This window comes from Parathielavia appendiculata (assembly GCF_033297405.1).
Source record: "Parathielavia appendiculata strain CBS 731.68 unplaced genomic scaffold N657scaffold_1, whole genome shotgun sequence".
Lineage (NCBI taxonomy): Eukaryota > Fungi > Ascomycota > Sordariomycetes > Sordariales > Chaetomiaceae > Parathielavia > Parathielavia appendiculata.
The window spans coordinates 4,150,031-4,168,052 of record NW_026944220.1 but is presented as its reverse complement, the minus strand read 5'-3'; the positions used below and the strand labels follow the sequence as shown (position 1 = coordinate 4,168,052).

The window sequence follows — 18,022 nt, the reverse complement described above, 5'->3', positions numbered from 1 at the left end:
CACGCCCCTACAGTGGGCTCTTGTCAACAGCTTGACAGAGAACAGGCTTCGTCAGACCTCACGCGTCGTATTTTTCCATGCCAGTCACTCATGACTGGCTGTCAGTTGGATGGGGCATCCGTCTTGGCGGCGCGGGAATCTGATGACAAGACTCGAAAGTTCCATAGCGGCTGATTGCGGCTGGACCAAAGAAAACAACTCTGAATCGCTCTGAACCATCGGGAAACCCTTGGCGCTATCTCACTCAGGTCACTTTTCGTATGCGTATTCCTTGTCAAAAGGCAACCCTTTTTGTGAGGCTCGGTCTTCGGACACTTGAGCACCCCGGCACACCACTACTACAATTCATATCAATTGAGGATTGCTTGCCTGCCTTGGGGCTACCAGGCATCCATTCATTAGTTTCTTCTGCTTATAGTTTCTCGTTTCTGATTTGAACAACACGTCTCGGTTTCATACAGATGGGCCTCGTCTGAAGTCTCCAATGGCCCCAACAGCCAACATGGCCGAGAGCAGCGCTGCTGATAGCGTCGAAAAGTCGGCAAACCCGCCGACTTCGGTTGACGACAATGAAACAAAGGCGGTCCCCGTTGACAACCAAGCCGATAGTGACGGCCCGGCCAAGAAGGACGTCAACGCGCGACCCGAGAGGGAGGCAACCGCAGGCGACTACTTCCGCGTCTTCACCTACGCGACAAAATGGGACTTTGTCCTGATGGCCGCTGCCGCCATCGCCAGTCTCGCCGCGGGCACCACCCTGCCACTGATGAATATCGTCTTTGGCAGGCTTGTCGTCGACTTTAACACCTTCTCGACGCCAAACTCCCCGGCGAGCGACGAATTCTCGAGCAACGTCAACCGCCTGTCCCTCTACATATTCGCCCTCTTCATTGCCCGCTTCGGGCTGAACTATATCAACAAGTTCTGCTTCCGTCTCATTGGCATCCGCATGTCGGCGGCCATTCGGCTGCACTACATCCGCTCTCTCTTCAGCCAGACCGTCCATGTCCTCGACTCGATGCCCTCGGGCGCCGCAGCGAGCACCATCACCTCGACCGCCAACACGCTGCAGCTCGGCATTTCGGAGAAGCTCGGCACTTTCCTCGAGTTCCTTTCCGTCATCGTTACCGCCATCATCATTGCCTTTGTCTACAGCTGGTCCCTGACGCTCGTGACGGCTTCCGTTATCCTGTTTATCTCCCTCGTCATTTCCATTCTTTTGCCCTTCATCATCAAGGGGCAGTCGAGGCTGACCAAGGCAGACGCCAAGGGCACCTCGGTGGCGACCGAGGCCTTTGGCACCATTCGCATGATCACGTCGTGTGGCGCCGAAGCCCGCATGAGCGAGCGATATGCTCAGTGGGTAAAGAAGGCCAAGCAGGCCACCCTCTTCACCTCGCCTTTCATGGCGGCCCAGTTTGGCTTGATCTTCTTTGGTCTGTACGGCGCCTTCGCGCTGGCGTTTTGGTTCGGCATGAAGTCGCAGATCGAAGGGCGCATCGACAACATTGGCACGGTCATTATCGTGCTCATGTCGGTAATGCTCATGGTTATCTCTTTGGAGCGCATCTCAACCCCTCTGATCGCCGTCTCCAAGGCCATGGTGGCCGCCGCCGAGTTCTTCGCCGTCATCGACGCACCCAAGCCCAACATGGGCACGCTGAAAGAGCCCGATGTTTCGGCCGACCAGGATATCGTATTCGAAGACGTCCACTTCGCCTATCCTAGCCGTCCGTCGAAAAAGGTCCTCGACGGCTTGAATCTCCGAATCACTGCCAACTTGAACACGGCCATCGTGGGTCCCAGCGGCTCTGGCAAGAGCACCATTGTCGGGCTGATTGAGGGTTGGTACACGCTGCATGACCAGTTCGTAATTGCCAAGGCCGTCGAGAAGGACAAAAAGAAGAAGGGGAAGGACGAGAAGGACAAGAAGAAGGACAAGAAAGATGATGACGATGAAGAGGATGAGGCGGATGCTGCTGCCCCGCTGGAAGCAGAAGATACGGGCCCTCCGGTCGAGCTGAAGGGCAGCATATCGACATGTGGAACGCAGCTCGGGGACATCGACATCAAGTGGTGGAGGTCGCAGATCGGCCTCGTGCAGCAGGAACCCTTCCTCTTCAACGACACCATTTTCCGCAACGTTGCAGCCGGCCTAATTGGGACCCAGTGGGAGAATGAGTCAGATGAGGTCAAGCGCGAACTCGTCAAGGAGGCCTGTGCTGAAAGTTTTGCTGACGAGTTCATCGACCGCTTGCCGGACGGCTACGACACCAAAGTTGGTGATTCAGGCGCCAAGCTGAGCGGTGGACAGCGTCAGCGGATCGCCATTGCCCGCAGCATCATCAAGAAGCCAAAGATTCTCATCCTCGACGAAGCCACCTCGGCCATCGACGTGCGCGGAGAGCGGATCGTGCAGGCGGCTCTGGAGAGGGCCTCGAAGGGCCGTACCACCATCACAATCGCACACCGGCTGTCGACCATCAAAAATGCCGACCGCATCTGCGTCTTGCAGAACGGGCGCGTGGTCGAGGAGGGGACCCACGACAGCCTGCTTGAAAACGAGTTGGGCGTCTACTACGGGCTCGTGCACGCCCAGAAGCTGTCGCTCGGCGAGGACACGGGCGAGGAGCTCCAGCACGAGGAAGACATCGGCGCTGTTCTCGCGCGCGAAAAGAGCGCGGCTAAGTCGGTGGCGGAGAGCGCGACGCAAGTCGCCAAGTGGAAGGAGCGGAACCTCTTAAACGGGTTTGGAAAGCTCATGTACGAGCAACGCAGCCGGTTCCCCTTCTATGCTATTGCCCTCATTGGCGCCATGGGTGCCGCCGCGGCCATACCCCTCCAAGCTTACCTCTTTGCCCAAGTAGTAAGCGTTTTCCAGGTTCCGGACCTGGATGAAGCTGCCTTCTGGTCAACCATGTGGACTGCCCTCGCCGCTGGGATCGGATTTAGTTATTTCCTCACCGCGTTCGTTTCAACCAACTTGGAGGGCTACATCGCGGCTGTCTATCGGCAGGAGTACTTTGAGTCAATCATGTTTCAGCCGACATCCTATTTCGACAAAGATGATAACGCGACCGGCCAGCTGACTTCGCGTCTCTCGAGTGACCCGCAGGCGCTGAAGGAGCTGCTGGGTATTAACTTGATGATGCTGCTCGTCGGCATCTTCTCCCTGGCAGGTGCGCTAGCCATCTCGTTTGCCTACGGTTGGAAGTTGGCGCTGGTCGCCCTCTGCGTGACGGTCCCGCTTGGCGTCCTGGCCGGCTACTTCAGAGTCCGGTACGAGCTGCAGTTCAACGCCATGAACGAGGCCGTGTTCCAAGAGAGCTCCAAATTCGGCGCCGAGTCGATCGGTGCCTTCCGGACGGTTACCGCCTTGGTCATGGAAGACAGCATCTGTGACCGGTACCAAGAGCTGCTCAACGGCCATGTCATGGCGGCGTTCAAGAAGGCCCGGCTCACGACCGTGATCTTTGCCTTTGCCGACAGCGTCAGCTTGGCCACCCAGGCCCTCATCTTCTGGTACGGCGGCCAGCTGCTCTTATCGGGGGAGTACGACGTCATCGCCTTCCTTGTCACCTACATGGCCGTGATCCAGGGCGCTGAATCGGCCGGCCAGTGGCTGAGCTTCGGACCCAACGCGGCGCAGGCTTCCGCGGCGGCAAACCGTATCTTGCAGGCGCGCGAGACGCGCATCAAAGACTCGGTCTTGCAGTCGGAGCAGATCCCCGAGACGGACGGCGGCGTCAAGATCGAGCTCAAGGACGTCTACTTCAAGTATCCCACCCGCGACGTCTCCATCTTCAAAGGCCTGAACCTCACCATTGAAAAGGGCCAGTTCGCCGCCCTGGTCGGCGCGTCCGGGTCCGGCAAGACGTCCATCATCAGCCTGCTGGAGCGCTTCTACGACGTGAACAAGGGCCAGATTCTGTTCAACGGCAAGGACATTACCGAGATGAACGTCTACGAGTACCGCAAGCTCCTGTCGCTGGTGGCGCAGGAGCCGTCGCTGTTCCACGGCACCATCCGCGAGAACATCCTGCTGGGCGTCGACCCGGCGTCGGTGACGGACGAGCAGCTGCACCAGTGCTGCAAGGACGCCAATATCCACGACTTCATCGTGTCGCTGCCCGACGGGTACAACACCAACATCGGCAGCCGTGGTGTCAGCCTGAGCGGCGGGCAGAAGCAGCGGCTGTCTATTGCCCGCGCTCTCATTCGGAATCCGCGCGTGCTGTTGCTGGACGAGGCCACGAGCTCGCTGGACTCCGGTGAGTATCCTCGGTTGTTAAGTGTTTTGGGATGGATTTGCTGATATATCATGACAGAAAGCGAGAAGCTCGTGCAGGCTGCGTTTGAGCGTGTCGCCAAGGGCCGCACGACGGTCGCTGTGGCACATCGTCTTGCCACGATCCAGGGTGCAGACATCATCTACGTCCTTGGCGAGGGCAAGGTGCTTGAGAAGGGCACCCACGCCGAACTGCTCAAGCAGAAGGGCGTGTATTGGCATATGGTGCGTCGGGCCCTCCACATGAACGGGCCGGATGTCTGTAGACTGCTTGTGCTAACAATTCTGACAGTGCCATAACCAAGCCCTTGACCGGTAGCCTTGGCAGTCACCTACCTTATTGTGGCCACTGCCTGCTTCGCCTTCTTCGTGTAATCACGCTTACCTTTCCTTTTTTTTTTTTTTTTTTTTCGTGCTACGGCTGGAGAGCCTGAATACCATGTTCCACTTACTTCTATGAAAATAACAGTTGAATTATCCGGTTTATTGGGCGCATGGGACGGTGGGAAAATACAGCTCAGGAAGTGTTCAGGGTTACTCGCTTCGCCGCTCGTCAACAGCACCCGCCTCTCTTGTATCAATGCATCTGCCACTCTCCATTCTGAGGAAGAGGAAAGGGCCATCTCTTGTATGTTTTCATATGCTAAATAGACGGCGGAAATCTTGGGTGGACTATTACCACACACGGCAATTATAGAATGCTCTGGTTGCCGTTCGCTCCATCTCCATGTATCCTAGTGTCGTGGGTGTCGAAACGCTGCCGCAATCGCGCCCCTTGCATTGGCGGCTGAGGTGGTCGGATCGGCGATTCAAAGCCTGGACAGGTACTCCGTACTGTACATACACGGTATATCATAATTAAATGCCCAGGCAGGCCTACATCCTCTTTCGCGTCGCGTTCTGCATGTAACATCCAGCCATTCCAACCTATCGCCATCAAAATGGCAGGGACAAACCAGATTTCAGCCGTCCAAGCCGCGAGATGGTTGTTGCCGCCTAAGACAGCTTCCACGGCCGCGAAACATCCTCCCCACTCGTACGGCCGTCCACGCGCCTGCTGAAACAGAGGCTCCCTCCGGCCGGTATTCGCGACGCAGCCAGGATCTTCAAGACCGGGAAGTCGCAGGTTGCCCGCCGCTTCAAGGCTCTGAGGCCGACCGAACGCCCTGCCTACAGCGATCGCCTACCAGGGAGGCCGCGGAAGCTAGAGGACCAACTGGTACGGCCGAGGAGGAAACCCAAAACCACAGACACAACAACTGTTATCTCAACCGTCGGTTACAAGCGGCACAGCCCTCAATACCCCGCCCAGCAACCTCCTGTTATCTGTGGATGTCCAGAACAACCAGACACCGACCCTCAAACCCAATCAACTACCACCACCGAATAATAATACCAGTGCCAACATTCCCAACCGAGCAAGCCACCGATCTTCGGCACCCAACCACCTAATAATAAACACAAGCCCAAACGAAGACGCAAAAGGAAAATGACCACCCCTCTCTCGGCCTCCTCCCCAGACGACGTAACCGCCGTCTGTGCAGCGCACGATCTGACCTTGGACGAGTTCCACGCGCTGCAGTCGCACGCCCAGGAAGCCAAAACCCGCGCCTACTGCCCCTACAGCAAGTTCCGCGTCGGCGCGGCGCTGCTGACTCGCTCGGGGGCATACGTCACGGGCGCCAACGTTGAGAACGCGAGCTACCCCGTGACGACGTGCGCGGAGCGGGTGGCGTTTGGAACGGCGGTTGTTGCGGGGTACCATCAGCAGCAAGCAGCAGCGCAAGCTGGGAACGGGAATGCAGCAGCAGCAGGAGGAGGAGAGGGTGGTTTCAAAGCGGTTGCCGTCGCGACGGATGCAGTTGGGCCCGCGAGTCCGTGTGGCATGTGTCGGCAGTGGTAGCTGTTTTTTTTTTTTTTTTTTTTTTTTTTTTTGGTGCTTGATCCAATGTGAAGGGGAGACGGCTGACTGGTGCATGCTGCTAGTATACGCGAGTTCTGCGACCTCAGCGTGCCCATCATTATGTTTGACAAGGACAGCAAGTTTATCGTGATGAAGCTGGAGGAGGTGAGTACTTCTCAGCCCGCATCATTTGGCTAGCTATTGTGCTGATACGCTATAGCTCCTTCCGCTGTCGTTTGGCCCCGATGCGTTGGGAGCCCCGGACCCGGCCAAGTCGTGAGCTGGATAACCTAGCTCAGTCAGTGTATTCGTGATATTTTGCGAGCATACATGTATTTGTTGGGTGGCCGGAGTTATGGAAGGGCTTATCAAGGGGATAGCGTCAACTTGCGGCTGCAATATGCAGGCGGGAAGCAGATCCGTCAGGAACGATGGGCGCAGCATACTTAGGTCGGGTCAGCAAGCATGCATTCCGATTCCGAAGCCGTCCTCTATAGCTCTGTTAACAAGGTCTCATCAGGGTCGAGAGTTGGCAAGCGGTCAACCAGACGACATCAGCGAACAGATTAGATCCAAACAAACAAGCTTTCTCGCCTCTGTCTCGCCAGATATCGCAATGAATGTCCCGCTACATAATGTACGGTGAGGGAATGGTATCTGGTTTTCGCATAAAGATATAACCCACGTGGTCAGCCCAAACTCCCATGTCCCAACACAAACTATACGCCTGCCAAACCCAGTTCCCAACCAATCCAGGTGTACGCCGCCCCTAATGACCCATAAATATGCCCTCCTTAGAAGACCCGAACCTTATGTCTCACGGCCCTAAAACCCATACCCATCATGCTGATGCATCGGACACCGCCCCGGATGCCTCTCCCACCAGGCATTGATGCACGCCCGATGGAACCGACACAGACACTCGAGCCGGGCCATGGCGACGCCCACCTCGAACTCCTCGAGGCAGATTGAGCACTCGGCCGAGTCGACACAGTCCTTCTCGGTGGCCGCGTAGGGGAACATACCCGTGAGGCGGTACGGCACAGGAGTGGGCAGCGCGCCCGGGTTGTTGCTGTTCCCCTCTCCCCCGCCGGACCCCAACGCTGACGTGCGCCCGCCGGACCATGTGTGGGAGACGAGGCAACTGGTGATGTGTGACTCCCGGAGCGACTCAAAATTGGGGAGGGTGCGCGGCGGGAGCTCGCGGTGGCAGACGGGGCATTCGTCTTCTTCGGCGATTTGGGGCGCTGGGCGGCGCAGGGCAGCGGGCCTCTGAAAATGGCGGATCGCAGATGAGGGAGCATATAGCGCCGCGGCGGATGAAGGACCTGGTCGGTGGCGGCCCTCGGTCAGCGCTCGGTAGTGTGGAGTGGGCGCTGGGTGAGGGCGAGGGGCGTGGGAGGTTGACGATGACACTGGCGGTGTACCCCAGAGAATGCGGTCCTCGTTACTCCTAGGCGGGGGAAAAGGCGATCGAGATGGCAATAACGGCCCAGGCTGCTGCGGCATAGGTTAAACCGAGTCCAATGTGACATCCAAGGAGCATGCTGGCGCCCAACTCACCATAGTGACGCTTCGACTTCTCGTTTGCACGTTGCCGGCAAATTCTCCGGCGCCAAAGTAGTGGCTCCATACACCACCGAGCAGCGGGCTTCCAACCTGTACAGGCGGGCTGGCGTTATTTTGCGGCCCTGACTGGCCTCCTTGAACCTGAGGCGGAGCCGTGTTGGGATCAGGGACGCAAGGGTTGCATAGCCTGACTCTCTCGCCACCACCAATCTCGGGGTACCATTCGCCATTCAGAAGGGCGAGTGAAAGCTCGCCAGGCAGAGCACTAGGCGTGCCGGGCGGCCGGACAATATACTGGGAGGGTATTGTGATGCGGTGCGGCGAGCACGAGTTACACACTACCCGGCCACATTTACTATGATCCGGGGGGTTAGCCTCAAGCCATTAGTCATGTTGGGATCGTGTACTCACCGACAGTGATGTTTCCTAACAAAGATACTGAACTGCGTGCCACAGATCGGGCAGTAGGTCGCTTCCGAATCCGGCTGCCACCGCGGCAGCACCACCTCCGATGGGCGGGCAGGCTGGGCCGGCGTCGACGAGGTTTGAGACGGGGTGGGCACAGGCCTCACCACCGAAGCAGAGCCAGCGGCAGACATGTTGAGAGCCAGGGGGCTGTGTGCAGATCGGCTGTCTCCGCTCAGGAAACCCCGGACTGGGGATGTATGCGTTATGGGCAGGTGCCGTTCTCGAGGCGGGCTTCCGGCGTTAGGCGTCGCCATGGCCGAATAGATGGCAGCACATCCGGCGCGGTCAACGGTTGAAATGCTGTCCAGAAGGCGGTTTTTCAACCAGGGAAGTGTATAAGAATGGCGTGTGTCGTTGGGTGCTAGAACTGGTTAGCCGGCCTCTCCGTCGGCAAGGCCTGCTCGGTCGCCCAGCCGAGTGCCGATGCCCGATGTACCAGAAACACAGTGTCTGCCCAAGAGGTGTGGGCCACAATCAAACGACCGGTGCTGTTGTGCTGAATTATAGGATGCAGTCTTCGAAGGGGGGGAAAAAAAAGCTAGGAGGCGGTGGACCAGTCGAGCGTTCGGGGGTGTTGGTCTAGGGCGGTTCCAGTGTCGCCGTCTGCTGACCTGCTTCTCGCCTCATCAAGCAGGAGAACGGCCGATATCCAGAAGGAGCGCGACGGCTGACTCCTTATAGTGCTGTTCCAGGACGAAAGGCTGACTTCTTCACAGTCCCGACCTCCAGCTTCTGGAGCTGTTTCCGCACCGATCCAGGACAGATGAGGGTGGTAGGTTGGAGGAGCAGTGTGGAGGGGCAACTTTCTCAAACGAGCTGGGTCAACATACCTCCTGTGGTAGGATGCCTTGCCACAGGCCGGGGCCAGATCCGGGGACGATAATAAGTGGGGCACATCGGTCATCGTTATCGCGTCCAGGCGTCAGCGGACAGTGGTGGCCATTGCCCCGAGTTCCAGTGATGTTCTCCGACATATCTCTCGAGATACCAAAAGCCATTGATGAATTAACGGCCTGCCAGATTTTCGAGATAATCATAGGCCGTTCCTTTCCGACCTTTCCCTCCAATATGTTCTGCTTCCGAGTCCTGGCTGTTGGGAAGTAAAGAGTGGGTTGAAACGCAGAGCGGCCCCTAAAAACGGGTTGCTTGACCAAACACCACTGATGCATATATTAGGTAGCTATTGAATTCAAGTCAGACCTTTCAAGACTCTCACCCCCCACACTCGCCCCATCGCTTTTGGGCTGTTTAGGCCGTCGATTTCGGTGATTACTCTCACTCCTGGCTTCGTGCAGCAGAACTGCCCAGAAAACTCTGACAATGGCAGGAATAAATGGCAGGCTCATGTTTTGTGGCATGGCTTGAATCGTCAGCTCTCCTGAACCAAGCTCCCGGCATGGACCGTTGGTCGGAGAATTGCAAGATCGAGCACAGAATGGGGTTCCGTGAGATGGCTCGTCTGCCCTTTGAGTCGGGCCTCTCGCTTTCCTACAGCCTTGCAAGTTGCTCGTGGCATGATCCCTTGCAGAAAGAAGCCAATCAGGTGTTGCGATACGCAGAAAAGAAAGCTACCATGACGCTGAGCAGGCGTTCCATTCTTGCTGCTGGCTAGATTTGAAAGTGGTTGGCGCCCGTGACAGGCCTTCCGGCCGGCGAGCTTACCAGGAAATAACTACTTGTACTACTTGTTGAAGTCGCGAGCCAGTCACTTCCCCTGTTGGATAAAGGCAAGGACAAACCTCAAACGCGGGTTATGCACACGAAGTCATGCGGCGCAAGACAAGACCAAGAAACCTTGACATGACAAGGTCCATATCCTTTCTTTGGTGTCAGCAGCTGAAGAAGGGGCCGGTCAAGGCGTCACGAAACGGTGACTGGTAATCCTGGTTCCAACGGTGGCCATTTAAATGAGTATCATTCCAAGCCACTGCGTTGCTGACCACGAGTCTGAGCTGAGGGTACCGGAAGATTCCATCTCTTTGCCTCGGTGAGCCACCGGCCACAAGCCCACGTACAGTCACACAACACCATGACGCCGAATCTGTAGATTGCCATAAACACCGGTCTTCTCATGACCTCAACAACGCGGCCAGACTGGAGTGAATCTTTGCCAGAATTGGAACCAAGGCTGGGCAGGAGAAGCATATATGCCCCCTTCCCATGCTGCCCATCACCTGCCCCATCCACAATCTTTGAAAGTCACAACCATTACCAGCCTTCACGTACAAAAGTACTCTCAAGCGCCCGAGCATTGGGCAGACCACCCTCCTACCACATCCTGCACATCCACATCTCACAAACCGGCATCCACCGTGGTGTCCACCGACTCCCTAGCGACAACGTCGACACCATGTCCAACCCCGCTTGCGGTCACATCAACCAGCAGGGGTGCTACTGCAGGAACATGTCCGAAACCGGTAAGACACTCTGCAAGCGTTGCGAGGACAAAAATTGCGGCCAGAACAACTGAGGGCCAGGCGGACAGGAAGGCACACCGAGTGATCAAGTCAGGCCAAGCAAATCGTGCAGACGGGGGGCGGTCCTGGAAATCACCAGGGGTGGTGCCTGAGTTACCCTGATGAGGACTGGGGCTGGATTGGTTGCAATTGGCATCCTGCGCCTCCGGGTCTCAAGCAGCAGAGAAGGAAATATAGAATCTCGAGATTGGAAGAGCGCGGCGTGTTTTCTTCCGTTGTTACTGTGTAGAGGGATATGGCCTGGGCATAGAGAGCTCTCGTTGAGGGAAGGGGGTAGAGTCTGAGGTGGGTTGGGAGTGAGGAAAACGATAACGGAGATGTTGCTCAGGGATAGTGCTAAGGGCCTCTTAGAAACCCTAAGCGGCGTATTTCAGCTGTATCTTAAATCAATTCGCGTTGCTTGGGCTTTGTTTGATTGCTTGCCATTGTAGCCTTCAACCCCCGCGATGTGGACAATGTGATAGTGTCCTACAAGTGAGCAATGTTTGGAATGGAACACCACATACGTACTTACCACGACGGCAAACCGGGCTAGCATCGAGGATTCGGTACATGTAAGTGGCCCGCGGCGCGAGTGAGGAGGTAAAAAATCACCATACCAAGGGCCAACCTGAAGGGTTGACCCGTATAGGAGAATGGATTCACCTTATGGTTTCCCTGACTTTTTTGCCCGCGACAATGCTCCGATCCAAGCTATCCCGAGGGCAGGACATGTGATTAGCATGTGCCTTTGCATGCATGAGCTACTTAGCCGATCTGCTGTGTAGATCATAGATCGGCAGACTCTGCAGACTCACTCTGGCAGGCGGTTCCCTTCGACAGGCAATTGCCTAAAATCATTTGTGGGAAGAATCGTCGATGTCCAAGGAGTGCTCGGGGCTAACATCAGACGAGCCAACACTGGGCAGGACCGACGAGTTTTTATCATTGTCAATTCATGCCAGGGTTTATTGCGCTCGCCTTGAAGCTATGCAACAAACCCCAACGAAACTCCTGGGCCATGATGCCCAAAGCCGTGCCGTTGTGGGAGCATTGCTTTCCTGTCTATGGTTCAACATGCCAGCCAGTAGCCCATGTTAAAAAAGGGAAAGCTACCAAGAGTCCCTCTGAGATTTCAAAAGTCCGTTCCCCTTCCCTCCCTCTCACTTAACCGAAAAGCCCCAAACATCGCGTCTCCAGGGAAATAAGTAATATGAGCCGAGTAAGAATCGAAAGTCGAAAAAAAACAAATGAGTCGGTTAGGGTATAAGTCGTAAACGCTAGATAGCTCGCCTCCCCTCCGTCCCTCTCAAAGAAACATCCACGAGAGATGTCGCACTTAAGCGAAGAGAGCAACGCCAGCGCCGAGCACACCGAGGAGCACAGCAGGCTGGACAAAGAGACCGCCGGCAGCGGCGGTGGAGACTGTCGAAGATGGAGCGGCCGTCGTCCTGGTGGACGTCACCTCGCGGCTCGAGGACGGGGCGAGGGTGGCACGAGAGCTGGAGGAGGGGGGGAAGGAAGAACCGGCGGTGGGGCCGCGGGTGCTCGTCGAGTTGGACACAGGGAATGATGCCCAGCTTGTCGTGGTCGAGGTGGTGGTGGAGGTGGAGTGGCCCGGGCAGTTGGTTGCGGACGGGTTGCACTGGGTGATGGTGACCGTCTTGGTCATGGTCTGGGTCGACGTGGTGGTGGTGTCGACATCTTGGGCAGCGACCAGGGACAGGCCGGTGGCCAGAACGGCGACGATGCTCTTGAACTGCATTGTGTCTGGATGGTGTGACTCAAACGCCGAGCGCCGTCGTGGTTGTCGTTGTTGGTGAGGATCGCGAACGATGTTTGGTCTCGAGATTGGCGCTTGGGAGATCGTGTCGGGCGAAGAATGATCAACGAGTCCTGCGTCTTGGAGAATGGGCAAATCGGCGAATCCAGAAAATCGATCGGATTGTTCTTGGAAAGGGCGGTTTTTAAAAGAGTGTGAGGCTGAGAGCCGAAGGCACGAAAAGGAGTGGATAGCTGCTGGGATGCGCTGAGTGTGAAAGGGGAGGAGGAGGGAGCGCGGAGCGGATGGGGTTGGGGATCCGTGTTTTTAGGGCAGCTTTGCGCCCTGGCACAGCTGCCCGGTGCTTGCGAGTTGCGACCATTCCTGCTGACAGCAACCGGGATTGCCACACACTTCTTGGTCGGACGAAAACCGGGTACCTTGCAGAAGTGGAGAGTGACCCTGAGTCTAAGACACTGCTCATTGGCTGTCTGGATCGAACCGCCAGGGGTAAAAGTCGCTTCGTCCACTCATTTGCAGATGCGGGTTCCAACTTGGCAATCTGCTCATCCTTGCTCCTGCCGAACTCTGAGCAGGCGGGAAGCGGGCGACAACTCATCAACAGATGGGATGACGAATGCTGCAAGAGTCTGCAGAAACCTTTTCTTGTTTGCCACGTTTCGGCACATGTACCGTAAGCTGTCTCTTCGAAGAAAAATGTCTCAAGCGAGCGAGTCAATACGATTGGCACGAGATTCCAAAAGTGTTAGGGGTGACAGGGCTTTACTGAAACGGCGTGTGCCATTCGGGTTGTGGCACTGTCTTACGGTGTGCGCCTCTGTCGTGGCATGGTGAGGGCAGAAAACCCGGAAGCCTGAACCTGATCGGGAATTCAGGACGAGAAAACAACGGAAAAAAGGCACGGCCCTCGAGGCTGGCTGCCGCCATTGTGACAACACCAAAACTTCCAACAGGCACAGTAGGTATGGCAAAGTATTGCAGCCGCGCACATGGCACCTTGATTTCGAGATAGATGATGAAGGGACGTGCCGCAACCTTAAAGGTCCCAAGACTGCTAATCTGAGACCGCCGATGTGCTTGGCAGAAGGTTATCCTTATTTCGGCTGTAAATCTCAAGCTGGCCACAAAACCCTCTCGAGCCCCCTTTCCAATCTCCATTAACTGCAGGTCCACCAACACCTGGGGTCGACGCGAGCCAGAGTACCGAAGACGGAGCACAACAGAAGATGTGGCCGTCGTTAACGGTACAATGTATATCCGTATGCCACAGGTCAGTCATCAGTTGCTAGAGCGGCTTTATATGGAGCAGCGATTCGAAAGTCAGGTTCCCGCGAACGGGACCACGGAGTAGGGACCTAGAAACCTGCCGTCGGCACGGACGTATTGGGTTGTCAAAGAAGGTTGGTCAGCCCAGCGAAGGCTTCCAGTACATGGTGTAATAATACCTTAAGTGATGGGCGGAACCAAGGAAAAGACGCTCGCTGAAAGGAAACAAACCACAAAGGCTACTCATTTGCCCTCGCGAGAGGGCTGATAGTCAACCACAATACCTGCCCGGTTTATATTACACTGCACTTGTACACATGCTCAGATATAACGTGATGTACTGCTAACGTCAAGCAATCAATTCCAACATAAACCCAATCAAGTGAGTGCCGTGCTACCTGGAAAAGAGTGAAGAGTGAACTCATGTCAACAAGGGCCCCAAAGATCGGCCACAACACTTTCTTGTCCAGAAGATTCTAGTCCTTCCTCCTGAAACACAGTTCCAGTAGCCTCGGCGGAACATCCACATCCCATGTCCGACCAGGAGTCAGTTTCTCGCCTCCGGCCAGGAGTCCGTTCAAGATTTGGACGATGATCCAGGCTATTCGCTGCTGGCCCCGCGACGAACCATGACGCCGTGAGTTGGGGGGTCGCGCTGTTCCTGAACCAGTTGAAGGCGCTGCTGTGCAAATAGCCCAAGGTGATCAGATATTGCACATACTCCATGGTCCACTCGTTGCAGCGTTTGTTGACCACCTGAGAACACGTTAGCATTGAGCACCAGGGGAGTTGACGCTGAATGGAAGAACATACACCATCAACAGGAGCCCTGACGTCGCTCTTCCCGGGGAGTGGCACCTCAAGAGCTGCCACATCAAGAGGCCCCAGGGCGCGTTGGTCACTGGAAACCTCATCGCTACTTGTATCGGCATAAAGGGATTCACCGGCGTATCCAAGTAAAACAGTCATAATCAACGTCATCGAGTCAAAGGTAACATAGTTGCGCTTGAATTTGTGGTAGAAGCCAGTTAGTGGGTCGCCAACGACATGTATAACTGTGCCACGGCACTCTTCGGCGTCCGAGGCGTTCGGAATGAAGATGGCGAAGTGGCCGTGTTGTTTTGAAGGTCGCCCGTTCCCAAATAGTTAGGCAGAACGGGAAGCCATTGCTGCTGGAAAAGTCAAAGAGAACGTATCAAGTCGAGGAACGTTAGGTATAGAATATAAGAGGAACTGTACCAGATGGTGAAATCACACCCAAAACTTATACTTCTTCGCCCAGAGGGACTATGTCTGGCCATGTGGCACCTATGGGACTGCCTGCTCTCCATCTATTTAAGGATACGACTAGCCGCCTGAAGAGCAAACTCATGCCCTGAGAACGCTGGCAACGGCACTGTGGCAGTTCTCCGTGAAGTCGAAAACCAATGGCTAGTACCTATCATGCGTTGGAGCTGGCTGTGGGACTGACCAGAGCCCATGATGGGTATGCAGAGAGTCGTTGGTGTTGGATCACGCCTGCTCGCGAGCCAGCCTCGAGAGTCAGGGGCAACTCGTATGACTGCTCCCTTGATCTCCATGGGCGAGTAGGCGCGTTGGCTTCGGGGTCTCCATTTTGGCCCGCAGCCCGCGAGGTGGCCACCATCAGCATAACGCTTCAATGTGATGACGGCGGCCCTCCATGGAGGCAGAGTCATGATCTTTCTGTGCAAAGCACTCAAAGACACAATGCAACTCCGCAAGAGGAGCCAACAAGGCCGCAGTCGTTCCGTAGCTTAGCGCCCATTATCCATGGAGAACTAGGTACTGAACGTTCTAGTCGGCTGTTGGCCCCGGCAGAGCGTTAGTGTTGGTTGGTACTTGCAGGGTGGCATCAACGCTCGCCTTTGATCTATGCAAATTAGGTGATACCTGTGGACCACATGCTCCATATAGAACATTGGAAAGGCACGATTCATCAAACCCCGAATTGTGACCCCAATGAGACGCGCGTATGCTGGGTGGGGATAAAGCTAACATGACCAATGAGGAACGGCAATACCGTACGGAATAAATGGTAAGCTGTTGTACTGTGCAGACCAGATTTGTTAGCGAGGTGTAGACTGCGACTGATAGAAGTACTTGGACCTCAGGCCAGACAACACAAAGCCAAACTGTTGTTATCAATCAAATCTTGATTCGTCCTTCTTTCGCAGTTTGGAGATTGGAGCCGGCTGCCGAAAGCTCCTGAGCCCACAAGAGATGCTCAAGGCAAGCGGAGCGCGGTTGGGTTCCAGGGGAGTTGGCGCTTTTAAGAGTTGGGTGTGTTCGTCAAGTACGGCCACCGCATAGTCTCCATTTGGAAGAGGCCCTGGCTCTGTGGTTGTCAATAAGATGTTTCCAGCCGACGAGGTGCCTGCCCCTGAGGTGTTCGGGTGGAAGACGGCTGGTGACAAAGTCCGGGAATACGGATTACAATTCCATCTCCATGGAGTTGATTGCCGGTGAGAGGCTCCGAGACGCGTGGGAGACTTTCAGTCAGACGGAAAAAGAATCCATATCCCATCAACCAGCAAAGATTGTAGGAACCGTGATGTCAGTGGAGCAAGACCCCGCCGATTAGTTCATCGGTACGTACCTAATGTTTGTTAATGTTTCGTGGATTTTGTCGTTGTTTCTACATAACTGTATTCCACCCTTCAGGCTCCTTGAACCGCGGTCCAGTCCAAGATGTCTATTTCAGTCCCGACTTCCAGAAGGACCCATTTGTCAGCGCCCCACAGTTCCATGATTAGGTGCAATTTGTGGCATTATACTGGATGCCCGTTGAACGACCGCCAGAACCGTACCGAGCTATGTTGCCGGAAACCGCGCGGATACGTCTGACCGATGGGGACCTCCATCTCGACAAATCAACCTCAGGTCACCGTGTCGCCAATCGTGGACTGGGAACAAGCTGGGTGGTACCCCGAGTATCTGGAATACTGCAAGGCCATGATCGTTGGGCGTACGGTGATGAATGGCGGGAGGACGGTTAGGTAAACATTCCGCTTCAGCCGTATGAGCAGGAGTTCGAGGCCTTAGAGGAATACTGGGCTTGGAAGTGCCCTTAAGGGGCGTCATGAAGGGGGCGTCACTCGGTCGGGGAATGGCCACACAAGAGAATAAATGGGGAACAGGTTTGCGCCGTCCCGAGACATAATTTTGACGAATCTACAAAGACCCAAACTCCCCGACCCCGCGAGTCTTGCAAGACCCGAACGAACCACAATACAATACTTACCGGTGGCATATGTTATCAAGATCTCAACCACCAATGTTACCACTCCCGTCGCGTGTCCTCAAGCCGAAATAGGGCGGCCAACAGTCCCAATCCGTCGTCTCGGCGGCTCCGCACCAATCTCAAAGAGTGAACTGGCCTGAGTATCGTCAAGCTCGGGGACAGTCGGGCACTTCAGGTTGGCGGAACCGCATCGAGTGCAAACGCAGCTACGACAGCAGATGGCCGACTCTCTGTTGCAACGCCCTGGGCTACCGGACATACCGGTCTCATACTGAGGCTCAGCTGTTGGTGGGCGCGGATTCTCGTCCCTCAGACTGTACGGGGGAGCTGCTTCGGACCGTGTCGGCTCGCCCTCAAGTCCCAGGCGCTGTCTCTCCAGCCGATCCAGTCGGTCTTGGTATCTCCATCTTCGCTGCTCTTCCAGCAGGCTTTGCTCGAGCGTCAGGCACAGCCGTGCCAGAGCTTCTTCAGCTACCACTGCCGAAGCCCTCGTCTCGTCCTTCTCTCGCAGGGAGCGTCTCTCTCGATATGAACGCTCCGAGTTCCTGGTCTCGCCCTCTTCTCGCCGGTGGGATCTCTCGCGTTGTGGACGCTCTAGATCACTCGTCTCATCTTTTACAAGCCGGTGCGATCTCTCTCGGTATTGACGCCCAGAACCCTTCATCTCCTTCTCCCCCCGCCGGTGAGATCTCTCTCCATGGCGATGCTCGGAAATCTTCGTCTCATCCTTCTCCCGGTATGAGTGCTCCGAGCATTTGTGGCAGGAGTACCTGGATCTGTGTTTCCGTGGCTTTTCCCTATGGTTGACGGGTAGCAAGAGACCGATCAGGCACATGTTGATTGGTTATTGGACTTGGATGGTGGATAAGACGATGCGTGAAGGACAACTTGGTTGAATACTCACTCCGAGGCCCGAGTTCAACTGACGGAGGGTCCAGACCGTATATAACACCCTCCATTGCAGTATTCAATGTTCCGGGCATCTCGTTTCTCGATGAACAGAGACTCGAGACGGCGCGTCTTTGTG

The 18,022-nt window shown here is 55.7% G+C and overlaps 9 protein-coding genes across 9 annotated transcripts; 5 read left to right on the top strand and 4 right to left on the bottom strand.

The window, feature by feature from the left end:
- Positions 1 to 502: 502 nt before the first annotated feature.
- Positions 503 to 4,607, top strand: N657DRAFT_560889 (P-loop containing nucleoside triphosphate hydrolase protein; the record flags this gene model as incomplete). The annotated part of the gene is made up of 3 exons (XM_062788014.1): positions 503 to 4,271; positions 4,329 to 4,513; positions 4,581 to 4,607. The coding sequence occupies 3 exons, from the start codon at positions 503 to 505 to the stop codon at positions 4,605 to 4,607; spliced, it is 3,981 nt and encodes a 1,326-aa protein (XP_062653285.1).
- Positions 4,608 to 5,777: 1,170 nt separating this feature from the next.
- On the top strand, positions 5,778 to 6,471 carry N657DRAFT_677119 (cytidine deaminase; the record flags this gene model as incomplete). Its single annotated transcript, XM_062795959.1, has 3 exons — positions 5,778 to 6,187; positions 6,275 to 6,356; positions 6,412 to 6,471. The coding sequence occupies 3 exons, from the start codon at positions 5,778 to 5,780 to the stop codon at positions 6,469 to 6,471; spliced, it is 552 nt and encodes a 183-aa protein (XP_062653284.1).
- A 545-nt stretch (positions 6,472 to 7,016) lies between these two features.
- N657DRAFT_677118 (FYVE-domain-containing protein) lies at positions 7,017 to 8,359 on the bottom strand (the record flags this gene model as incomplete). Its single annotated transcript, XM_062795958.1, has 3 exons — positions 7,017 to 7,691; positions 7,755 to 8,115; positions 8,172 to 8,359. 3 exons carry the CDS (start codon positions 8,357 to 8,359, stop codon positions 7,017 to 7,019), a joined length of 1,224 nt encoding a protein of 407 aa, XP_062653283.1.
- An 821-nt stretch (positions 8,360 to 9,180) lies between these two features.
- N657DRAFT_640150 (uncharacterized protein) lies at positions 9,181 to 10,116 on the top strand. Its single transcript, XM_062791915.1, has one exon. It carries the CDS (start codon positions 9,562 to 9,564, stop codon positions 9,838 to 9,840), a length of 279 nt encoding a protein of 92 aa, XP_062653282.1. The 5' UTR covers positions 9,181 to 9,561; the 3' UTR covers positions 9,841 to 10,116.
- A 1,907-nt stretch (positions 10,117 to 12,023) lies between these two features.
- N657DRAFT_677117 (uncharacterized protein) lies at positions 12,024 to 12,449 on the bottom strand (the record flags this gene model as incomplete). Its single annotated transcript, XM_062795957.1, has 1 exon — positions 12,024 to 12,449. The coding sequence occupies one exon, from the start codon at positions 12,447 to 12,449 to the stop codon at positions 12,024 to 12,026; it is 426 nt and encodes a 141-aa protein (XP_062653281.1).
- Positions 12,450 to 14,014: 1,565 nt separating this feature from the next.
- N657DRAFT_78851 (uncharacterized protein) lies at positions 14,015 to 14,937 on the bottom strand. The gene has a single exon (XM_062797545.1). The coding sequence runs from the start codon at positions 14,712 to 14,714 to the stop codon at positions 14,160 to 14,162; it is 555 nt and encodes a 184-aa protein (XP_062653280.1). The 5' UTR covers positions 14,715 to 14,937; the 3' UTR covers positions 14,015 to 14,159.
- On the top strand, positions 14,938 to 15,903 carry N657DRAFT_78746 (uncharacterized protein). The gene is made up of 2 exons (XM_062797544.1): positions 14,938 to 15,480; positions 15,573 to 15,903. Exons 1-2 carry the CDS (start codon positions 15,161 to 15,163, stop codon positions 15,706 to 15,708), a joined length of 456 nt encoding a protein of 151 aa, XP_062653279.1. The 5' UTR covers positions 14,938 to 15,160; the 3' UTR covers positions 15,709 to 15,903.
- A 618-nt stretch (positions 15,904 to 16,521) lies between these two features.
- N657DRAFT_640145 (uncharacterized protein) lies at positions 16,522 to 16,801 on the top strand. The gene has a single exon (XM_062791914.1). It carries the CDS (start codon positions 16,532 to 16,534, stop codon positions 16,748 to 16,750), a length of 219 nt encoding a protein of 72 aa, XP_062653278.1. The 5' UTR covers positions 16,522 to 16,531; the 3' UTR covers positions 16,751 to 16,801.
- Positions 16,802 to 17,023: 222 nt separating this feature from the next.
- N657DRAFT_640144 (uncharacterized protein) lies at positions 17,024 to 17,971 on the bottom strand. Its single transcript, XM_062791913.1, has one exon. It carries the CDS (start codon positions 17,828 to 17,830, stop codon positions 17,054 to 17,056), a length of 777 nt encoding a protein of 258 aa, XP_062653277.1. The 5' UTR covers positions 17,831 to 17,971; the 3' UTR covers positions 17,024 to 17,053.
- Between the last annotated feature and the right edge of the window lie 51 nt (positions 17,972 to 18,022).

Bases quoted from the DNA above. Each gene is read 5' to 3' on its own strand.
- N657DRAFT_78851 (XM_062797545.1), bottom strand. From the start codon at position 14,714: ATGACGTTGATTATGACTGTTTTACTTGGATACGCCGGTGAATCCCTT.
- N657DRAFT_640145 (XM_062791914.1), top strand. From the start codon at position 16,532: ATGCCCGTTGAACGACCGCCAGAACCGTACCGAGCTATGTTGCCGGAA.
- N657DRAFT_640150 (XM_062791915.1), top strand. From the start codon at position 9,562: ATGGCAGGCTCATGTTTTGTGGCATGGCTTGAATCGTCAGCTCTCCTG.
- N657DRAFT_78746 (XM_062797544.1), top strand. From the start codon at position 15,161: ATGGCTAGTACCTATCATGCGTTGGAGCTGGCTGTGGGACTGACCAGA. The intron at 15,481-15,572 runs GCCAACAAGGCC...TGGCCCCGGCAG, and splicing joins AATGCAACTCCGCAAGAGGA to AGCGTTAGTGTTGGTTGGTA.
- N657DRAFT_640144 (XM_062791913.1), bottom strand. From the start codon at position 17,830: ATGTGCCTGATCGGTCTCTTGCTACCCGTCAACCATAGGGAAAAGCCA.